At 36.5% G+C, this 16,795-nt stretch overlaps 1 protein-coding gene across 2 annotated transcripts in view; it reads right to left on the minus strand.

Annotated features, from left to right (window-relative positions):
• Positions 1-16,795, minus strand: part of SNRK (SNF related kinase) — a 45,518-nt gene that overhangs the window by 26,013 nt on the left and 2,710 nt on the right. Inside the window, exons 2-3 of one of the 2 annotated variants that reach the window (XM_062569389.1) lie at positions 6,473-6,563; positions 4,435-5,125 (exon numbers count right to left, since the gene is read on the minus strand). In XM_062569389.1, coding sequence (XP_062425373.1) covers positions 4,435-5,023 — 589 coding nt within the window. In that variant the 5' untranslated portion in view covers positions 5,024-5,125; positions 6,473-6,563. Of the gene's footprint in view, positions 1-4,434; positions 5,126-6,467; positions 6,564-16,795 lie in introns of both variants that reach the window. The other variant, XM_062569388.1, reaches the window with a different exon arrangement.

The following is a 16,795-nucleotide window of genomic DNA, read 5'->3' on the forward strand; positions in this document are numbered from 1 at the left end:
TAGACACAATCCCCATCCTATGATCTGAATTTCCCCCATTTCTCACCTCCAGAAGGATGCGTTTACTCTGCAAATGTTTCCATATATTTATGAAATCACATACAGAAAACCAACTATGGTAAATAAAAACTATTAGAAGTCTCAGTGTCTTCCAGAATTATTGCAGTCTATCCAACACTTAACATTTTGGTATAGATTCCAAGTAGTTAAAATAGTACTTGTCTTCTTCTGAAAGAACCAACTTACCTACAAATCTGTAACTAGACTATCACCTAGGAAAGGGAGGATTTACATTTATTTAATGAGCCATTCTCTCTTGACATTGGCAGAATACTGAAAGAAAAACTTTACAAAATGCATGCTCTATTCTTTCTCTTCCATAGTTACCTACTTCTGAACATTGCTAGAGATGGATGAATTAGACCACTGGTCTAGACTGAACTCTGGTCTGACCTAAAATATGTCCATTTAATTTATGAGACTAAGATTAACTTTATATACAAGAGTAGTCCTCTCTCACTTTCCTCTGACTAGAACAAATTTTAATTAAATGCAAAAACAACATGGGAAACTAAAACTGACAAAACTTCTCATTAGCTAACTTGCTCAGCTTTTCAACAAGCCCTGGGAAATATGACCATTGCCCAATTTTCTTCTTGCATCATTTTAACTATAACCTTAAATACAAAAGGAAATGACAGAGCTAAATTAACTAGTCTCTCTTCAAGTATAAACACCTTTAAGTAGCATCACAAACAGAAGATTAATCTCTAAATTTGCTGGAACAGTTTTTGATGAAGAAAGCTTCACCATAATATTTATTAAGCATATAACTCAAGACTTGCCCTGAAGAATTGATAAATACAGGACAAGAAAACGTAAACAATCTTTATATACTCATTCTAATATTGTTCATAGGACATCAGAAAAGCCATGTCTGTGGCAGAAATCTATGCAGATATTGATTATTCTCGGGGGTTTTTTTGTTAACATAATGACAAACTTGGATAAATGCAAGAGGATTTTTCTTTTAAGATTACCATGACTGCAAATTTGCCTTCAAAGGAGCAGAATACAAATGAGGCAATCCTTTTTTATTTTGGCATTTTAAATTGATTTATCAAGTGGTCAGATGCTCACAGAGGGGCAGAACCATACAGTCACACAAAAGAAAGTAAAACCTCCTTTCCCAGCAGCAGCTAGCTTTTAGATTGCCTCACCTATAATGTATTATCACCCCAGCTGGCAAAATATCATTGCCAATGTCAGTTATTAACTTTGTAGTGTTTATAGCTATATTCAGCCAATAGCTGAATGAGTCCATAGCACTTTGCCACTATTTCAGGCTATATAAAGACACTGTGCACAATTAACCCCACACTTTATCTCTGAAGTAACTTCTTTTTCTCTTAAAAAGTATGTCTAGCTTTGAATTTATACAAACTTGTAGACCACACATGACCTTATCTAAGCATGAAGGTTTATCTTCAAAGGTTAAGAAAGATTTTCACAAGCTTACTTCTTGCTTGTTGGAAAGGTTTAGAGAAAACACTGGAAACGAGTTTTATTTCCCCCCCCCCCACACACACGCAGTCTTTACATTAAAAAAGGTCTTTGCAAGGTGTATCTTACCTTTTATTCACAGTTAGAGAGGAAAATCCAGACTCTTTGAGGACACATCATCTTACTGCCAGTAAGATAATCGGTACTTTACACATTAAAAATTTGTACTGCATTACAGAGTGATGAAAATTGGGCACTAACAATGTTTGAATACAAGCACTGCAGTCTGCCCACCAGGCTAAGAAAAAGTCCTAGTATTCAGCAACTGAGACCGTGCACTGGGGAATAAACAAAACATCAGTAGTTTTTGCTTTTTTAAATATGCTGGGGAAAAGAGCTTAATCACCATCTTTAACCAAAAGTTGGAAGAAATTTCATTTCTAGTAAGTTTTTCTACTATTCATATCAATCCACTCTCCACCAGCCACATTGCTAGGTACCTTTTCTGTTAATACATTTAACCATTTTCTTCCAATACTATCACTAAAAATTTACAAAGAAACATTTTAAATGGTAAATGTAAGAGCAGTGGCAACATAAAGAGGTGTAAAGCCTGGTTTTTAACCATAGAATTCAATTTGGACCACTTGGTCAAAACTTTCAGACTGAAGTCAGATTCAAATCACCCTTCAATTTAGCTCTGCAACGTAAGTAGAGAAAGGTATCTTTCAAAACAAAATAGCAAAACTGTTCCTTCCTCAGACAGTCCCTAGCACTTCCATATTACAGGCATTAACCTCACATACAGAAGCGGCTAAGAAAATTGTACTATTTTACTATTTTTAAAACTAATCCTTGCAAAATAAAATCATCCTTATTAGTCTTCTCTAAGATGCACTCTGACAAATCTTAAGTTTCTTTCAATGTAGCTATCATAAAGCACCAGTGCAGGTACCATTTACTCCTCATCAGTGATAGTTTCTCTTTCAAAATAATGTAAAACTGCAATAGAACAAAGATCATCAGAAAGAAATATAAATGCAGTGTCAAAAAATACAACTAAAACAGCAATAAAACCAGAAGATGACTACTTAGAAGTAGCATCCCAAGCTTCCATACATTTTTCAGATCTTCAAAAACCTCAAACTGATTCCGAGTTACCATTCGTCCTAAGTTCCCCTCTTCCTCATCTTAACTGCTCTCACCTACTGCTTATGTAGGTTAATTTGTTCTCTCCTTAGAGCTATACATAGCACGTGCTCAAACTAGCCCCTCTCCTCCAATAAAGTAACCTCCTCATATCTGCTTTCTTCCAAGAATCAATTGAGCAGCAATCTCCATGCTTCAGGTTCTTTTGCTCATTCTCTAAAATTGGACTGCTATACCACTTTTTTTTTTTTTTTTTTTAAGTAGTAATTCATAGAAAGTGGCTTACAGATTATTTAACAAATGCATTTTCCCATATAGTTTGAGGGCACTACAATCAGGTAGTTCAGGAAATTATCATAAAGAGGTGCTTGTACACAGAGCTCAGGATTTGGCATCTCTAGTTTGTCACAGAAATTCAGAAACAATTTATCTAGAACACTTGACTCTATAAGCAGAAATCACTGTCAAACATTACTGTAGCATCAGCATGGATAAGCAAAGAGACAAATGACAGACATCTAATATTCCTGATTATAGCACATTTCAGAAAGCACTTTCAAGTCTAGAGAACCCCCTAGTAAAGTATCTATTCAAAGTTAGAATTTGTAAAATGACAGTTTAAACAAAGACTATAACGATTAATCACTAAAAATATTTATATTAGAAATAAGACAAGACTGTCTAAAATATGCACAAGTACATTGCCAACATATGAAGTAAGCTGAGCCTTTATCTCAGGCAAATGAGCACTTTTACTGAACCCCCTCTTCTTCCCTCCCCAAAGAAGAGGTAAGCTGCAAGTCACTCTCAATGGTACAGCCATTACCATACCTGTACCAAAATACATGCACAGTTGTATATAGAGTCCTACTGAATGTTCACAAAATTGGTAAGGTTGGAAGGGACCTCTGGAAATCATCTAGGCCAACCTCCTGTTCAAACAGGGTCACCTAGAGCATGTTAGACAGGGTTGCATCCAGGTGGGCCTTGAAGATATCCAGAGAAGGAGACTCCACAACCTCTCTGGGCAACCTGGTCCAGGGCTCTGTCACTCTCACAGGGAAGAAATTGCCCCTCACAGTCAGGCAGAACTTCCTGTGCTTCAATTTCTGCCCATTGCCTCTTGTCCTGTCACATGGGACAACTGAAAAGAGTTTGTCCCCGTCCCCTTGACACCCTCCCTTCAGGTACTTGTACACATTGATAAGATCCCTCCTCAGGCTTCTCTTCCCCAGGCTGAAGAGGCCCAGCTCTCACAGCTGTTCCTCATAGGGCAGGTGCTCCAGCCCTCCGAGCATCTTCCTAGCCCTACACTGGACTCTCTCCAGTAGCTCCATGTCTCTCTTGCACTGGGGAGACCAGAACTGGACACAGTACTCGAGATGAGGCCTCACCAGGGCTGAGTAGAGGGGCAGGATCACCTCCCTCCAACTGCTGCCAACACTCTTCCTAATGCAGCCCAGGAGACCATTGACCTTCCTGGCCACAAGGGCACATTGCTGGCTCATGGTCAATTTGTCATTCACCAGCACTCCCAGGTCTTTCTCTGCAGAGCTGCTCTCCAGCAGGTCAGCCCCTGGCCTGTACTGTTGCATGGGGTTATTCCTCCCTAGGTGCAGGACCCTGCACTTGCTCTTGTTGGACCTCATGAGGTTCCTCTCCGCCCAGCTCTCCAGCCTGTCCAGGTCTCTCTGAATGGCAGCACAGCCCTCTGGTGTGTCAGCCACTCCTTCCAGCTTGGCACTGGCACCAGACTACTGGTTGAATACAAAGAGGACTTACCGACTGCTGGTGCATCATACTCATCCCCAAGTAAAATCTCTGGAGCAGAATATGCAAGAGATCCACAACTTGTTGTGAGCTTCTTTCCAGGCTGAAATTTGTTGCTGAATCCAAAATCAGTCAGTTTCACAAGTCCTTGTTTTTCAAAGAACACCACATTCTCTGGTTTTAAGTCTCTATGAACTACATGCAGTTTATGGCAGTAGGATATCGCATGAACTATTTGAGCAAAATACTTTTTTGCCAGATCTTCATTCAGACCTTCTTCATGTTTCATGATGTAATCAAACATATCTCCTCCATCCCCTAGCTCTAAGATAAGATAAAGTTTAGTCTGGGTATCAATCACTTCATATAGCCGTACAATATTGGGATGCTGTACGAGTTTCATGCATCTAACTTCTTGGAAAAGATGTCCAGTAGCTAGAGTGTCCAGCTTGGTCTTGTCAATCACTTTTACTGCTACTTTTTCACCTGTAAAGACATGTCGAGCAAGTTTGACCACAGCAAAATGACCTCTGCCCAAAGTTTTATCCAAGTCGTACAAGCCTGCAATTCTTCCATCATATCCTCGTTTGAAGCCTGCCATACTGTTTCAGATGAAATAATGTTTAAACTCTTTGGAATCGTGATCTTTTCATAAAAGAGTATCTGATGCAAATAAGTAATCCATTGTCATGGCCAAGCATACCTAAAAATAAAGAGACAAGATTATATATTGTGTAAAATAAGCAAAATTATTAACCTGTAATGTGTTACATTAATATATTACTATAGACTACTTACAAAATTCAAAAGTGTTTTGAAAAGGGCTTGCTAAGCAGTGGTGTGGTGACCAAGTAGATATTTGGAACCATTATTATCAGTGTGCCTGAAGAAAGTGGATTTTCACAGTGCAGTAACAAAAATGTCTCTAAAAATAGTTAACTTTCATGTTCTTGAGTTAGAATCTTTGCAAGTAACACTTGAGAAATCAGCACTATGCAAAACTGTTGATAAAGGTGAAATCCACAAGATTTCCAGCTACTTTAGAAATCAGCTGGGCAGCACATAATATTTACAGAAAGAACATGCTCAGTTTAACTTAGATTTTTGGCCCCCAAATTTACGTTGCAGCATGAAACTGTGCTCTTATAATACAAAGTTGAGTGTATGATCTTGGACTTCTATCTTCGCCCTTTTAACAGCTTCCTGTTCAGCATAGCTCAGACTGACATATAAGATTTTATTTTGTTACTTCGGTAAACTTAAACATAGTTAATCAATACTGTAAATAGAACAAACAGACAATGCTCTATAGGCTGTAATGAAACATCTGGGTTGAATGTGCTCTCAGTACTAAATAAAAATATTTTGTTAAATATTTTAACTGGAGTTATAAAAACTGGTGGTAAAAAGTTTGCATGTAGGCTGTGTTATGTTCGGCGGTCCTGGGAATGAGTCAGGGGAAAGGGAAGAAATGTAAGGAAGGGAGAGAACTCAGCAGTTCAGTTTTTTGTGCTGAATTCCTGCTTGACAACTAGCTTAGCAGTTAAGCAACCAAGGACCGATGTACAAAATGCTCATATTCAAACTTGTTTGTGAAGGTCTGATTCCTCATTGCCATTTTACTTCACACAGACAACTTCCCCAAAACTTTTCCTGCATCTTTAACCTGAATCTAAGTCCAGTAACAACCTGCAGTTATCAAAAAAGCTAACCACTTCTCCTACCTTGAGTACAAAGCAGCTAGAGGTATGAACATTAGATGGCTTATTGCCAACTAAATAAAAAAGCAGGAAAATAACTCTTTAGAATATGTTTTCTCAGTTTCAACACTGAACTTCAAAAAGAAAAGCTTTGAAAAGGAACCTGGCAAACAAACAGTCCCCTTATATTAGCTATTCTTGAGCTGAAATGTAAGCATTAGATTAAAAACACTCCCTGCTAAACAAGTTATTTCACAAGCAGTAAAACTAATGAACCAGGTTTCATATAGATTCAATTATAAGGCTGGGGTCCTATGAGGATTCTTTGATATTTAACAAGCTCACCTTACCGCTTCTCGCTGCTGGAGCCATGATATAACTTCTCTATCCAGCTGTCTATTTCCAAAAAGCCTGTAGGAGTTCAGTTTGAGACATCCACCCCTATAAAATTTGAATAAGACAATCAACTTCCAAAACCTCACAAGCTGGCCAAGGAATAGGACAGGGGCAATTACATAAAGTTTATTTCTTTAGAAGCAAGCGTTAGAGGGAGGGGGAGAAAATCCACAAACAATTGTTTGGGGTTTTGGGGTGTGGGCATTTTGTTTTGTTTTTTCACTGCACTCTTTCAGTTAGTTATTAAACACTTCAGAAAATCTTCCAAAAACCAGTCCATTTCATTAGTAAAAACAGTGGTAGATATGACAGCATCAAAACTAGGCACTGAAAAGTCATTAATATATACTATAAACTTAAAAGAAAAGAAAACTTAAAAGAAAACTTGGCTACGCAAGTTACACTAGGGAAACACAAGCCCATAAAATCAGAATGAAAATGAAAAAAAGTTAAAAGCAACAATCAAAAATTGAAGAGTTTTCTAGCAAATTTAGGGCAAAGCCTTTCAAATCCAGAACCTTCCACTGGAAAAGGAAAACAAAAACTGTTTTTCAAATCATTCACACACTTCCTCTAACACACACAAAGTGTATCATATACTCTCAACCCTAAATAATTCTATTCTCATACATGTAGGAAGGTGAAGCACTGCATATATACATACCACATACTGCAGTACATACTGCATAGATGCGTAAGTCACAACTAAAATCCATATTTTATTGATAAATGTGCCTCCAAAATTCCCCTAAAAATATATATTAGTCTTCCAATAACCACCCAACCAGTATAGATTTCTTCTCAGTCTTCCCTATGCCCATCTAGCTAAGTGGATTTACTGGACCAACAGGAAGGTAGAAAGAAGCAACTACAATTCAGAGTAGAAGTAAAAATATTTCAGAGATGTCTGAAAAGGGACTGAAGAGAAGCAACAAGCATTTTTCATACTAATTCTCCAAACAACTCCTCATACTTAAGTCTAAAGGAACCCACAGGCAGATGCTGGTCCAGTACAGTAGAAGAGTAACACACATAGAAGAGCCTCTTCTGGTTGGACAATTTTGTATCAGGCAGAAAGAGGCTGCTGGTTCTGGGAGACTGTTCCTGTACTTACTCAACAGCAAGCTCTTCATATTTTAGCAATTAGCTTTCACGTACAATATCAAAATTTCACACTAAGGGTTGCTCTACACACTCAGAAGTTGTGCAGCCAAAAATACAATTCCCATACTGTTGATCTTACATAAGTTTCCCCTACCTCCCTGATTAACCATGCAATACTACCCCGTTATTATCCCAGAAAGTACCAAACTAGACAGAACACACCACATTAGATCAAAGGTCCACCTAGAACAGCATTCTATCTTGTAAGTGACCGTTAGAGGATATATAGGGAAGAATACAGAAAAATGGCAAGTGTAACAATACATAATGAATCCCTCCTTATCTTTTAAGAAGTTCAGACTTCAACAGGCTCATGCTTCTTTGCATCACAGGACAGTGACTTTGTGTTTAACAATCCTTGATGGACTCCCCTCCTGCCATGAAACTGTGCAGTTTATTAACCTGTACAAATCTTTATTATCAAGAACATCTGCAACAAAGGAGTTTCATAGCTTAATTATGTGTATGACAAGAATCTCTTCCTCTTGCTTGTTTTGAACCTCCTGATATCACACGCATCTTCTCATTCGCTGCCTGTTCCAAAACAAGAATTAGACTCTATTCACCTTGCCACAAGTGACTCAAGATTTTATAGTCCCCTTCCTCCCTCTCTTCAGTATAAGAAGTTGGTTCAAGTTCTAGTCTGTCGCTCCTTGTACAGAGGTTATTCCGTATGTTTTGGCATTCTTCTCACTTTTCTCTACCATTTCCAGTTCTACTATACCTCCTTTAAAATTGAGGAAGAGGAGACCAATAGCATACACTTCGTTAAAGATGCACACACACAATACACCGATATTTTATAACATATAAAATGTTCAAAGGTAATATTGTTTTGATTTTATGTCAATTTTGTTTTTGACTACTACTGAGAACTGACACAATGTTTTCATAATTATTTATTATAGTTTGTAGTATCCCATCACACTGACCAAATCCCTACAATGCAGGCTAAAGAAAAAGCGATCCACGAACATGCGTAAACTGCCTATCCTTAATCTGTATGAAGCGGTAAATCATTCATCAGCAATGCCGCAGCTACAGAGTCTGAATCCTAAATGGACTGCAAATATTTTTTTGAAAAAGTGCTTTAAAGAACTGCCATCTCCAAAGCACTAACTAGATTCTTCACTGTTTCTATAAAACAAAACACAAAAAAAACACTACAATTGGAGACAATCCTTTTGAACTACCACTACGACATAGCCTCCTATACTCGCAAATCTGGTTTGCCCATAATGAATCTTAATGTCAATATTCCATGCTAAACTGATCTTTTATAGACCCCTTAAAGCATTTAAAAAAAGAGGGCCAAAAAACAGTAAACAGCAAAACAAGCTGCCAACAAACAGTAAACAGCAAAACAAGCTGCCACCAGTACAAACTCCAGCACTCAATTTTTCACAGACTGTTTTTCTGTTTAGTAATAAGTTACATTCAAGACTTAAACCTCTATTCACAAGAACTCATATCACCCCACAAGTCTGGCCTGGGTCATAGAACTCCTTTACTCCCTCAGGAATCACAGCTTTAACAGACATTTTCTGTTAAATTTCAGATTCAAAAAACACTTGCACACTTGCGCACACACACAAAACAGAGCTTTCTTAGTGTGTGGTGCAACAACCTAGGTTTTGGTAGTGGAAGAAGTAAGAATGACTGAGGTTAAGAAAAAAAGAAAAACACCTCAGTTCATTTTGACTTAGCTTACATCCAAATTCTAGGAAAAGATTCCATCCCTGGCAGAGAAATGGGAGAGAGTAAACCCAAAGAGATGTAACAGAACATAATTTGTCTGAATTTAAGTACCTACAACACTCAGCTGCAAGAAAGGGATTTATACATAATTATTTGTTCACTTGGCACATTTTCAACCATCTTTATATAAACTCAATATGAGATTTATTTCTAGATGACAGTATACACAATCATCAACCTGTCAACATAATTCTAGCAAAAATCAGTTGCGCTTAAGCCCCTGAGAAGTAAGTCAGCAATCAATAGGAAAAAAGCTCACAAAAACAGAAGATGAACTACACTTACAGCCCCATTACCTGAAATGAAATGAATGCAAATTCATTAATAGTTTAGCTCAGAGCTTCCTCAATAACAGACCAACTAACCTTTAATTCTATGGTTTTAAAATAAGTCTTCAAAGCTATACACAAGGATCTTGGATATACACATAGTCTGAGGTGCACAACACAAGAATTGTTCATTAGTAGGAAACGAAGATAAAACTGTCATAGTACAAATACATACAAACCTTGACTACAATTTAAATACGCTAGTTAGGGAAAAAAATGCAATTACTACATTAGTACTTTTCTTCTTACTTTCAGAGCACTGATTGAGACTGAAAAAAATCTAGATTTTGTTTTTAGCACTACTATTACCCTTTCAGAAAAGTAATTTCTTTTTCTCAATTTCTCACTATGAAGAAAGCAAAACTTTGAAAGCACCTAAGGATCAACTAAGTGTCCAGCTTTACAAGGTTGCAGCTTTAGAGTAGAAACCAGTCTGTCACCTCCTGCCTCTCTATAACCCCTTCTACGCAGCTCATTTTCTCCTTAGTTACACTGGTAAAACTTTGGGGGATAATTATAAACTGAATCACCAAAAACTTCCAGATTTAACACAACTACTAACATCATCCCGAAAACAGAGATAGTTTTAATCACTGAAATTATTCAGTTTACAACAAACTCTTGAACAGGTTAACCAGCACAGTTGAGGGAGCTGTGAACTGTAGCACATGACAGAATCACAAACCAGAACTTCAATAGGCCTCACTTCAGCAGCAAATCGAACTACAGCCTGAAGAAAAATATGTAAGAGCCAGTTATACCGTTGTATCATAGAAAATATTTACTTGTATTTCCTTGAATTCACATCTGCTCCAGGCCTTTAAGAGCTCATTTTTCAGCATTAGTGAGTTTGGGTTTTCTAGCTGGTGAGCTTAACTAATAAGCAGCATTTAATCCCTGAGTGAAATTATGATTTCCAGAATAAAGTTTTCCCTAACTACACTAGCATTCAGCTACAATTCTGATCTCACTTTATGCAAAGTGGACATTGGCCAATAAATAGATTCTGAACAGACCCTTCCTACCATAAAAAACTCATATCCCATCTCATATACTACTGTGAACAGCTTTTTTTTTTTCTTTTTTTCCTTTTTTTCCTTTCTCTCTCTTTTTTTTTAAAGGACTACAGAATCCTGCAGAGGCAGTTCTGTAAAACCTCTTAAGATGCATGTGATATAACAGCACTATGATTCAACCATCTATAAAAGATGGGTGAACAGATCTCCAACACATCTCTGTTCAGAAAAACAGCACATTTCAGAGACACTGCTTCCTTAAGCAACTCATCCTGTCCATGAAGTTTCAATTAGATTATACATATATAAGATCAGCTTTGTTCATCTTACCTTAATTTCTGTAAGAGTTTCCTACTGTAGAAAATGAAGATTCAATGTCTTTTTCAACAAAAGTTATAATACTATCAGTACAAAAAGCTGTCCTGCATTATTAGCTAACAGACATGAAATCTAAAGCAATCTTGAGCTGGATTACTCTCACCACAGCTAATCATTCCTTTCTCCCTCCATGATAAATGGAGATTCAGTCAATACAAAAAGGAGTCTACAATGAAAGGAATCGCACTCTAAAGCAGACAGCTAAATAGATCAAACGAATCATTTCTTAAAAGCACATATGCTTTCATTTTCTGTAACAGGCGTTTAGGATGACTGGTTCAGAGATGTACACAACACATACCCAAAATAGAGTAAATGAATTTTATTCTGTCTCACCATTTGGTCTCCCTGCCTCAGATGATACACAACATTGGTATCAATTATTTATTTACTAAGTAATTCTATGTTGAAAGTAAGTCTTATGCTGCTGTTCCCCCCAAAATCAGTACACAAAGTTTTTACACATACTTATCACAGAGATTCAGGAACAATTTTTGACTCAGGAAGCCATTTATATGAATTGCTAGAATCCAAGAGTATACTGAAGGAAATATCAAAAACAATATATATAAAAAGGCAAGTACACTTTGTCATATCACTCCTATACTCCCTACAGATGTTTTATCTGCCACCGTACTGTAAGGCATCTTCATGCTTTAATCTACATGTCTGTTTTTGTGACAATATCGGCCACTATTTATACGTGAGGATGTTGCACCTTTACCAATATGTGAATCCCTTTTCCTGCCAGGGCCTGGGATCACCTTTCTTTTTACATAAGGAAGGAAAAGCCAATGTGCTCGAAACAGGTTCGAAGCAAAAGTGTCACATGAGTACAGTGTGAAAAACATGCGTGCTTAACGCATACCACACACTCAGAACTAGCGTGGTCTTCCCTCTGTGAAGGGAACTGTTTAGACTTCTCACAGCTGTTGTTTCAGGTTGTAAACACTTTGTTGGGATGTTCTCATGAAAGCTGTAATTTGGACATCATACTGATGTCAAATGTATCCAAATCAGAGAAGTGAAATTTAAAAGGAAGTTTTGTGTGTGTTCTGAAAGACAGATGCTTACTCACACAGCACTGCCGTTGAAAATGTCTCAGTAGGGCACAGGAAAGATTGAACAACATTTGGATAGATACTCAAAAGTATCTAACATATAGGTCCTCTCTCAAAATAGTATTTTTTATAGACACATTGATTTTACTATTTCAGTAGTATATTTTTGTGCATACTGAGGCCTGATCAGCATCATAATTCAATTCTTTCAGAGTATTTCTGTTTTTTTTTTTTTTTTTTTTTTTTTTTTTTTTTTTTTAACAACTCAATATTCCTTGAATACAAAAGGCACCATATGGGATACAAAATCCAGACAATCCGTATTTTCCTTTTGTTTCCCTCACACAGGTGTTGGAGTCCAGCAAAGCCTTTTCTTCTCCACCTTCCTGTGATCTACACCTTCACAACTACCATTTAAAGGTACTCAGGAGACAACAGCAATCTATACCTGCCCTACAGCCAAACACTTTACAGATGCAGCATTCTTATTAGGCAGGTAAAGAGGAAGGAGTCAGGTTTTATAACTCAGCCCTTATGTACACAGTGCTATAAATGCTTTATTTTTTACTTTGTATGACTGCACCACATCCTCATCTTCTCTGATGACAAACTCCATAGCAAGATCAATTCTCTTGCTCTTGACAAGCTCCACAATACACCAGTATTGCGAACTTCTCAAGGCAAACATGCTTTTTTTCTTTTATTTTCATGAGGCCTCATCGTCAAGTCTCACAGCAGCAGTGCCCACCTCACAGAGTTATTACTGAAATGTCAAGATAAATCAGTGAATCTCTCTGTCATTCAGCATGGCTATACCTAACATGATGGACAAAAACAAGAGTTATCAAGTAGCTATGTGTTCCAAATCTAAGAGAATAATTATCCTGCATAATTTAATGGTATTCCCTAGTTTTTAGTAGTCTTCAGAACTTGTCTTAGAAAAGGCATGAGACAAAAAATAAAGTTGTCACTTGCTAATAAAGTTTAGCTATGAACCATTTGTGACTACTGTAGTCAAAGGTCAACGTTTCATTATTTTAGAATGTGTTGCAGCACAAGAACTATTGAATAAGAGCCTTAACTCCTCTTAGGATTCAAAACAGAAATAGAAACAAAATACTAAAACAAGAATGTTGCAACTGGAAGGTCCATTATTCAGTGAAGAGCAAGTGGTAGAAATACTTGGCAAGCTAATAAACTTAATAAAATACTGCTCCTGGACCCATAAAAGGGGTGGGTAGGTGGGTGTACACATCTCTCTCTCCTAGATTTGGGAGAAATATTAACGTACTAACTTATTTTATAACTGAAAATTACGAGAGTCTGCATGACCTGATAACTAAGGCAAGGCTTTGAGGAAACTCTGATGTATTAAAAACTAAACTTAAAATATATGATACAAGACTGAGGAGATAGTAGATTAAAGAACACAGTTCTGTCTTAGACATAATGCTCCCAAACTTTTAGATCTATAAATTGGTGTCAAGTATCTTATTTTCTTGCAGATGAGCACAGCCACATCAAACACACTAAGTTTAAGCTTTGCTGTTTGCAAAGCTGCAGTAAATGCTTTGCAAAATACCAGCAGAAAGCCAACTAAAGTTTGAGAACTCTGTTGTAGAATACTCCCTTTAATAGCTGTTACCTTCATGAGGCTTCAATAAAGTCAAGTGAAAAAAAGTACCACTGGATTTGAATTGGTCTTTCAAGATCCCTCACTATGAGTCAAGACTGCATGCTTCCTCCTTCTTTCGTGACAGTTCACCGAGTGCAAAAAATACAAACAACATTTAGGTAGGTATGTATTAAAAAGCAACAACATTAATAGTAATAATTATTAGCAATAATAATAATTATTAGCAATAAAAGATTACGATTGCAGATACACAAAGCTATTAAGCAGAGAGATGTCACTAGCAGTGATCAAACTTACACATAGACAAACCCATCATCTGTAGTTGCTGGCAATGGTTCCAATTGCCTCTAGTTGTGAAATGTTTTAAAAGCATAAAATACTTTCATAACTATGCAGATAATCATTGTAGTTCACAAGACACTTTCCATTTCTAAGAGGAGTTATTACACAAGACTTAAATGCAATCTACCCTATGGGTTTGAGAATTCAACAATAGCCTTACACCATTTAAAGACTTCACATCAGTCACAGCTCCAAAAGCAGCTAATTTCATGTTATCCCTGTTTTGCTCTTATACCTAATCTGAAAGTCTGTTATGTAACTGAATGAAAAGCAATGTACTAAAACCCACACCACCACCTTGTTTGCATATCAGATGCTTCAGCAATACCAACCACTTAAGATCTAAAGCTGCTCAGAGGAAGAAAATAATACCAGATCTGTCCAAATGATCATGTCCTCTACGTTACCTTCTAGAAGATAATAGGTAAAATAGTATTTTTAAAAGGGTCTTGCTCCGAAGTTTATAATACCTATTACTATTTTATTTTTGCATCTTTAAATGAGTTATAAAACTCTGTCCAGACAACTGATGTTATAACGTGTAATAAATTAGTTTCAACTGAAATAATCAATTTCTGTAGTGTTTCTGCAGTACTCCTTGACAAAAACACTTCTCAGCAGCTACAAGAAATTAACATAAGATATCTTAGTTATAAATAATCCATAAATCTAACCAAGCAAGAACTGATATAAAAGAAGGAAAGTCTAAAGATAATGGAAACCAACATGCTTTTTCATCAGTCATTTTTGTATACGATAAAAATAACTCACGTAGCTGGACTCCTGAGTCCAAGATGCTGCTTTTCAAAGGCTGACAAGCAGTACCCAAGCAGCTTCCCAAAAGCTTCCCAACAATAAACCCCACATTTTCTTCTTTTCTTTGTTGTTTTCAAAATAACATGAAACTGATGGAGAGATAGTGTGTGTACCAGAGAAAAAACATTATTGTTATTCATGATGATATAACTATCTTTTAGACAGCACATTACATCTTTTTTACTTTGAGAAAGTCTACCACAGGCATTTTATAAAAGATAGACAAGTAAGACTTCTGTCTACCAACTTCTGGACTCCATTAGAAGAATCACCTTTGTTTATGACATCTTAGAATTGTTTCACCATTTCCAGAAGTCTGTTTATTAACATTTGCAGATCATTTATGATGCTAGTTTCATATTCCTCCCCTTTCAATTCCTAGGTAAGCAGAGCCTTTTTTTTTTTTTTTAGAGTGTACTTCTCTCCACCACAGTATGCCAAGAACACTAACAGAAGCACCAAACATTCCACTAGTAATCACTAAGTAGTTTAACGTTTTAATAATAATGATATAACCCACTGTTGTAACACCTAGCAATATCTTTAGTCTTGAAGTACAAACACAATTTTCTTTATTCTGTATCAAGTGTTAAACATTGGCTCAAATATGAATATTCAGAAGCAAATAAATGCAGGTATTGTTAGCATCTATTATAAATAACAGCATTTTCTACTAAATTTCTCAAGCAACATCTTACAGCTCCAATTCCATACAGCTTAATTTGTTTAACAATACCTCAGATAATGTAAAAATTCAGTATTAGACTTACTTGATTAATTTACTATTGAAATACCAACATTTTCTTTCTAGGATACAGACTACTAAAACCTCAAGAAACAACACTTATTTCAACCTTCAGCTAACCAGTTTCAATACTTCACCCTCACTTTAGCATTCTAAAATTAGTCAGGAACTGTCAAAACCCTGAAACTCACCATGCTTTAAGATAAACTAAAGCTATAAAAATGTAAGCTATCATCTCTAAAAATCAGTGCAACATCAGTGCTCCAGTACTGTAGTAGAGAGTTGTTGTGTAATTGAGAGATTTAGTTTTTCAAAAAGTGAATATGCGTTTATTTCATGTTTTGCAAGCTTTAAAGACTACACAACACTGTCTTCCTCAGAGCCCTTAACATCTGTGACCTCATAAACTTATGTATATTAGAATTCTGCCAGGTTAAGTTATCCTTGAATTGCAACTGAATATACAGTTTTTCAAATCCTCTTAAGCTCTTACATAATATTATAATGTGTTTTAAAACAACAGCTACTTTACAGTTTTACAGATGATGTAGCTTTTAAGCATTTGAAAGTAGTGTGGCAAGCAAGGACATGCAGAACCTTATACACTACAAAAGTTGCCAGTTTATGCAATTCAATATCAGGATATTCACTATAAATTGCAATTCAGCAATGTATACAAACTCTATGTCCCTAATCTGGGCAACTTGTCCCATTGTTTTCTTATTTTAATATATAATTAAGAAACACTATCTGGTAGAAATAGACAAAAGTTCAGCAAGAAGTTTTACAGCTACAACACTTGCAGTAGATTTTTTTTAAAAACAAAGGAAGATCCAAGAAAACTGCATTAGTTTTGTGAGAGATGCAGTTCTGAAGAGGAAAGCTAGCTAAACTAGGATAATGTGCCCTTGAAAGAGGGACAGGCAACAAAGCAAGACAAAAGGCACTAGTTCAGCATTACTGTTGCTAGTAGACTAAGAAGTACAGTGATACACTCAAAGTGTAGACTGCACCAGAATTATTCAAACATGA

Source organism: Rhea pennata, chromosome 2 (assembly GCF_028389875.1).
Source record: "Rhea pennata isolate bPtePen1 chromosome 2, bPtePen1.pri, whole genome shotgun sequence".
NCBI lineage: Eukaryota > Metazoa > Chordata > Aves > Rheiformes > Rheidae > Rhea > Rhea pennata.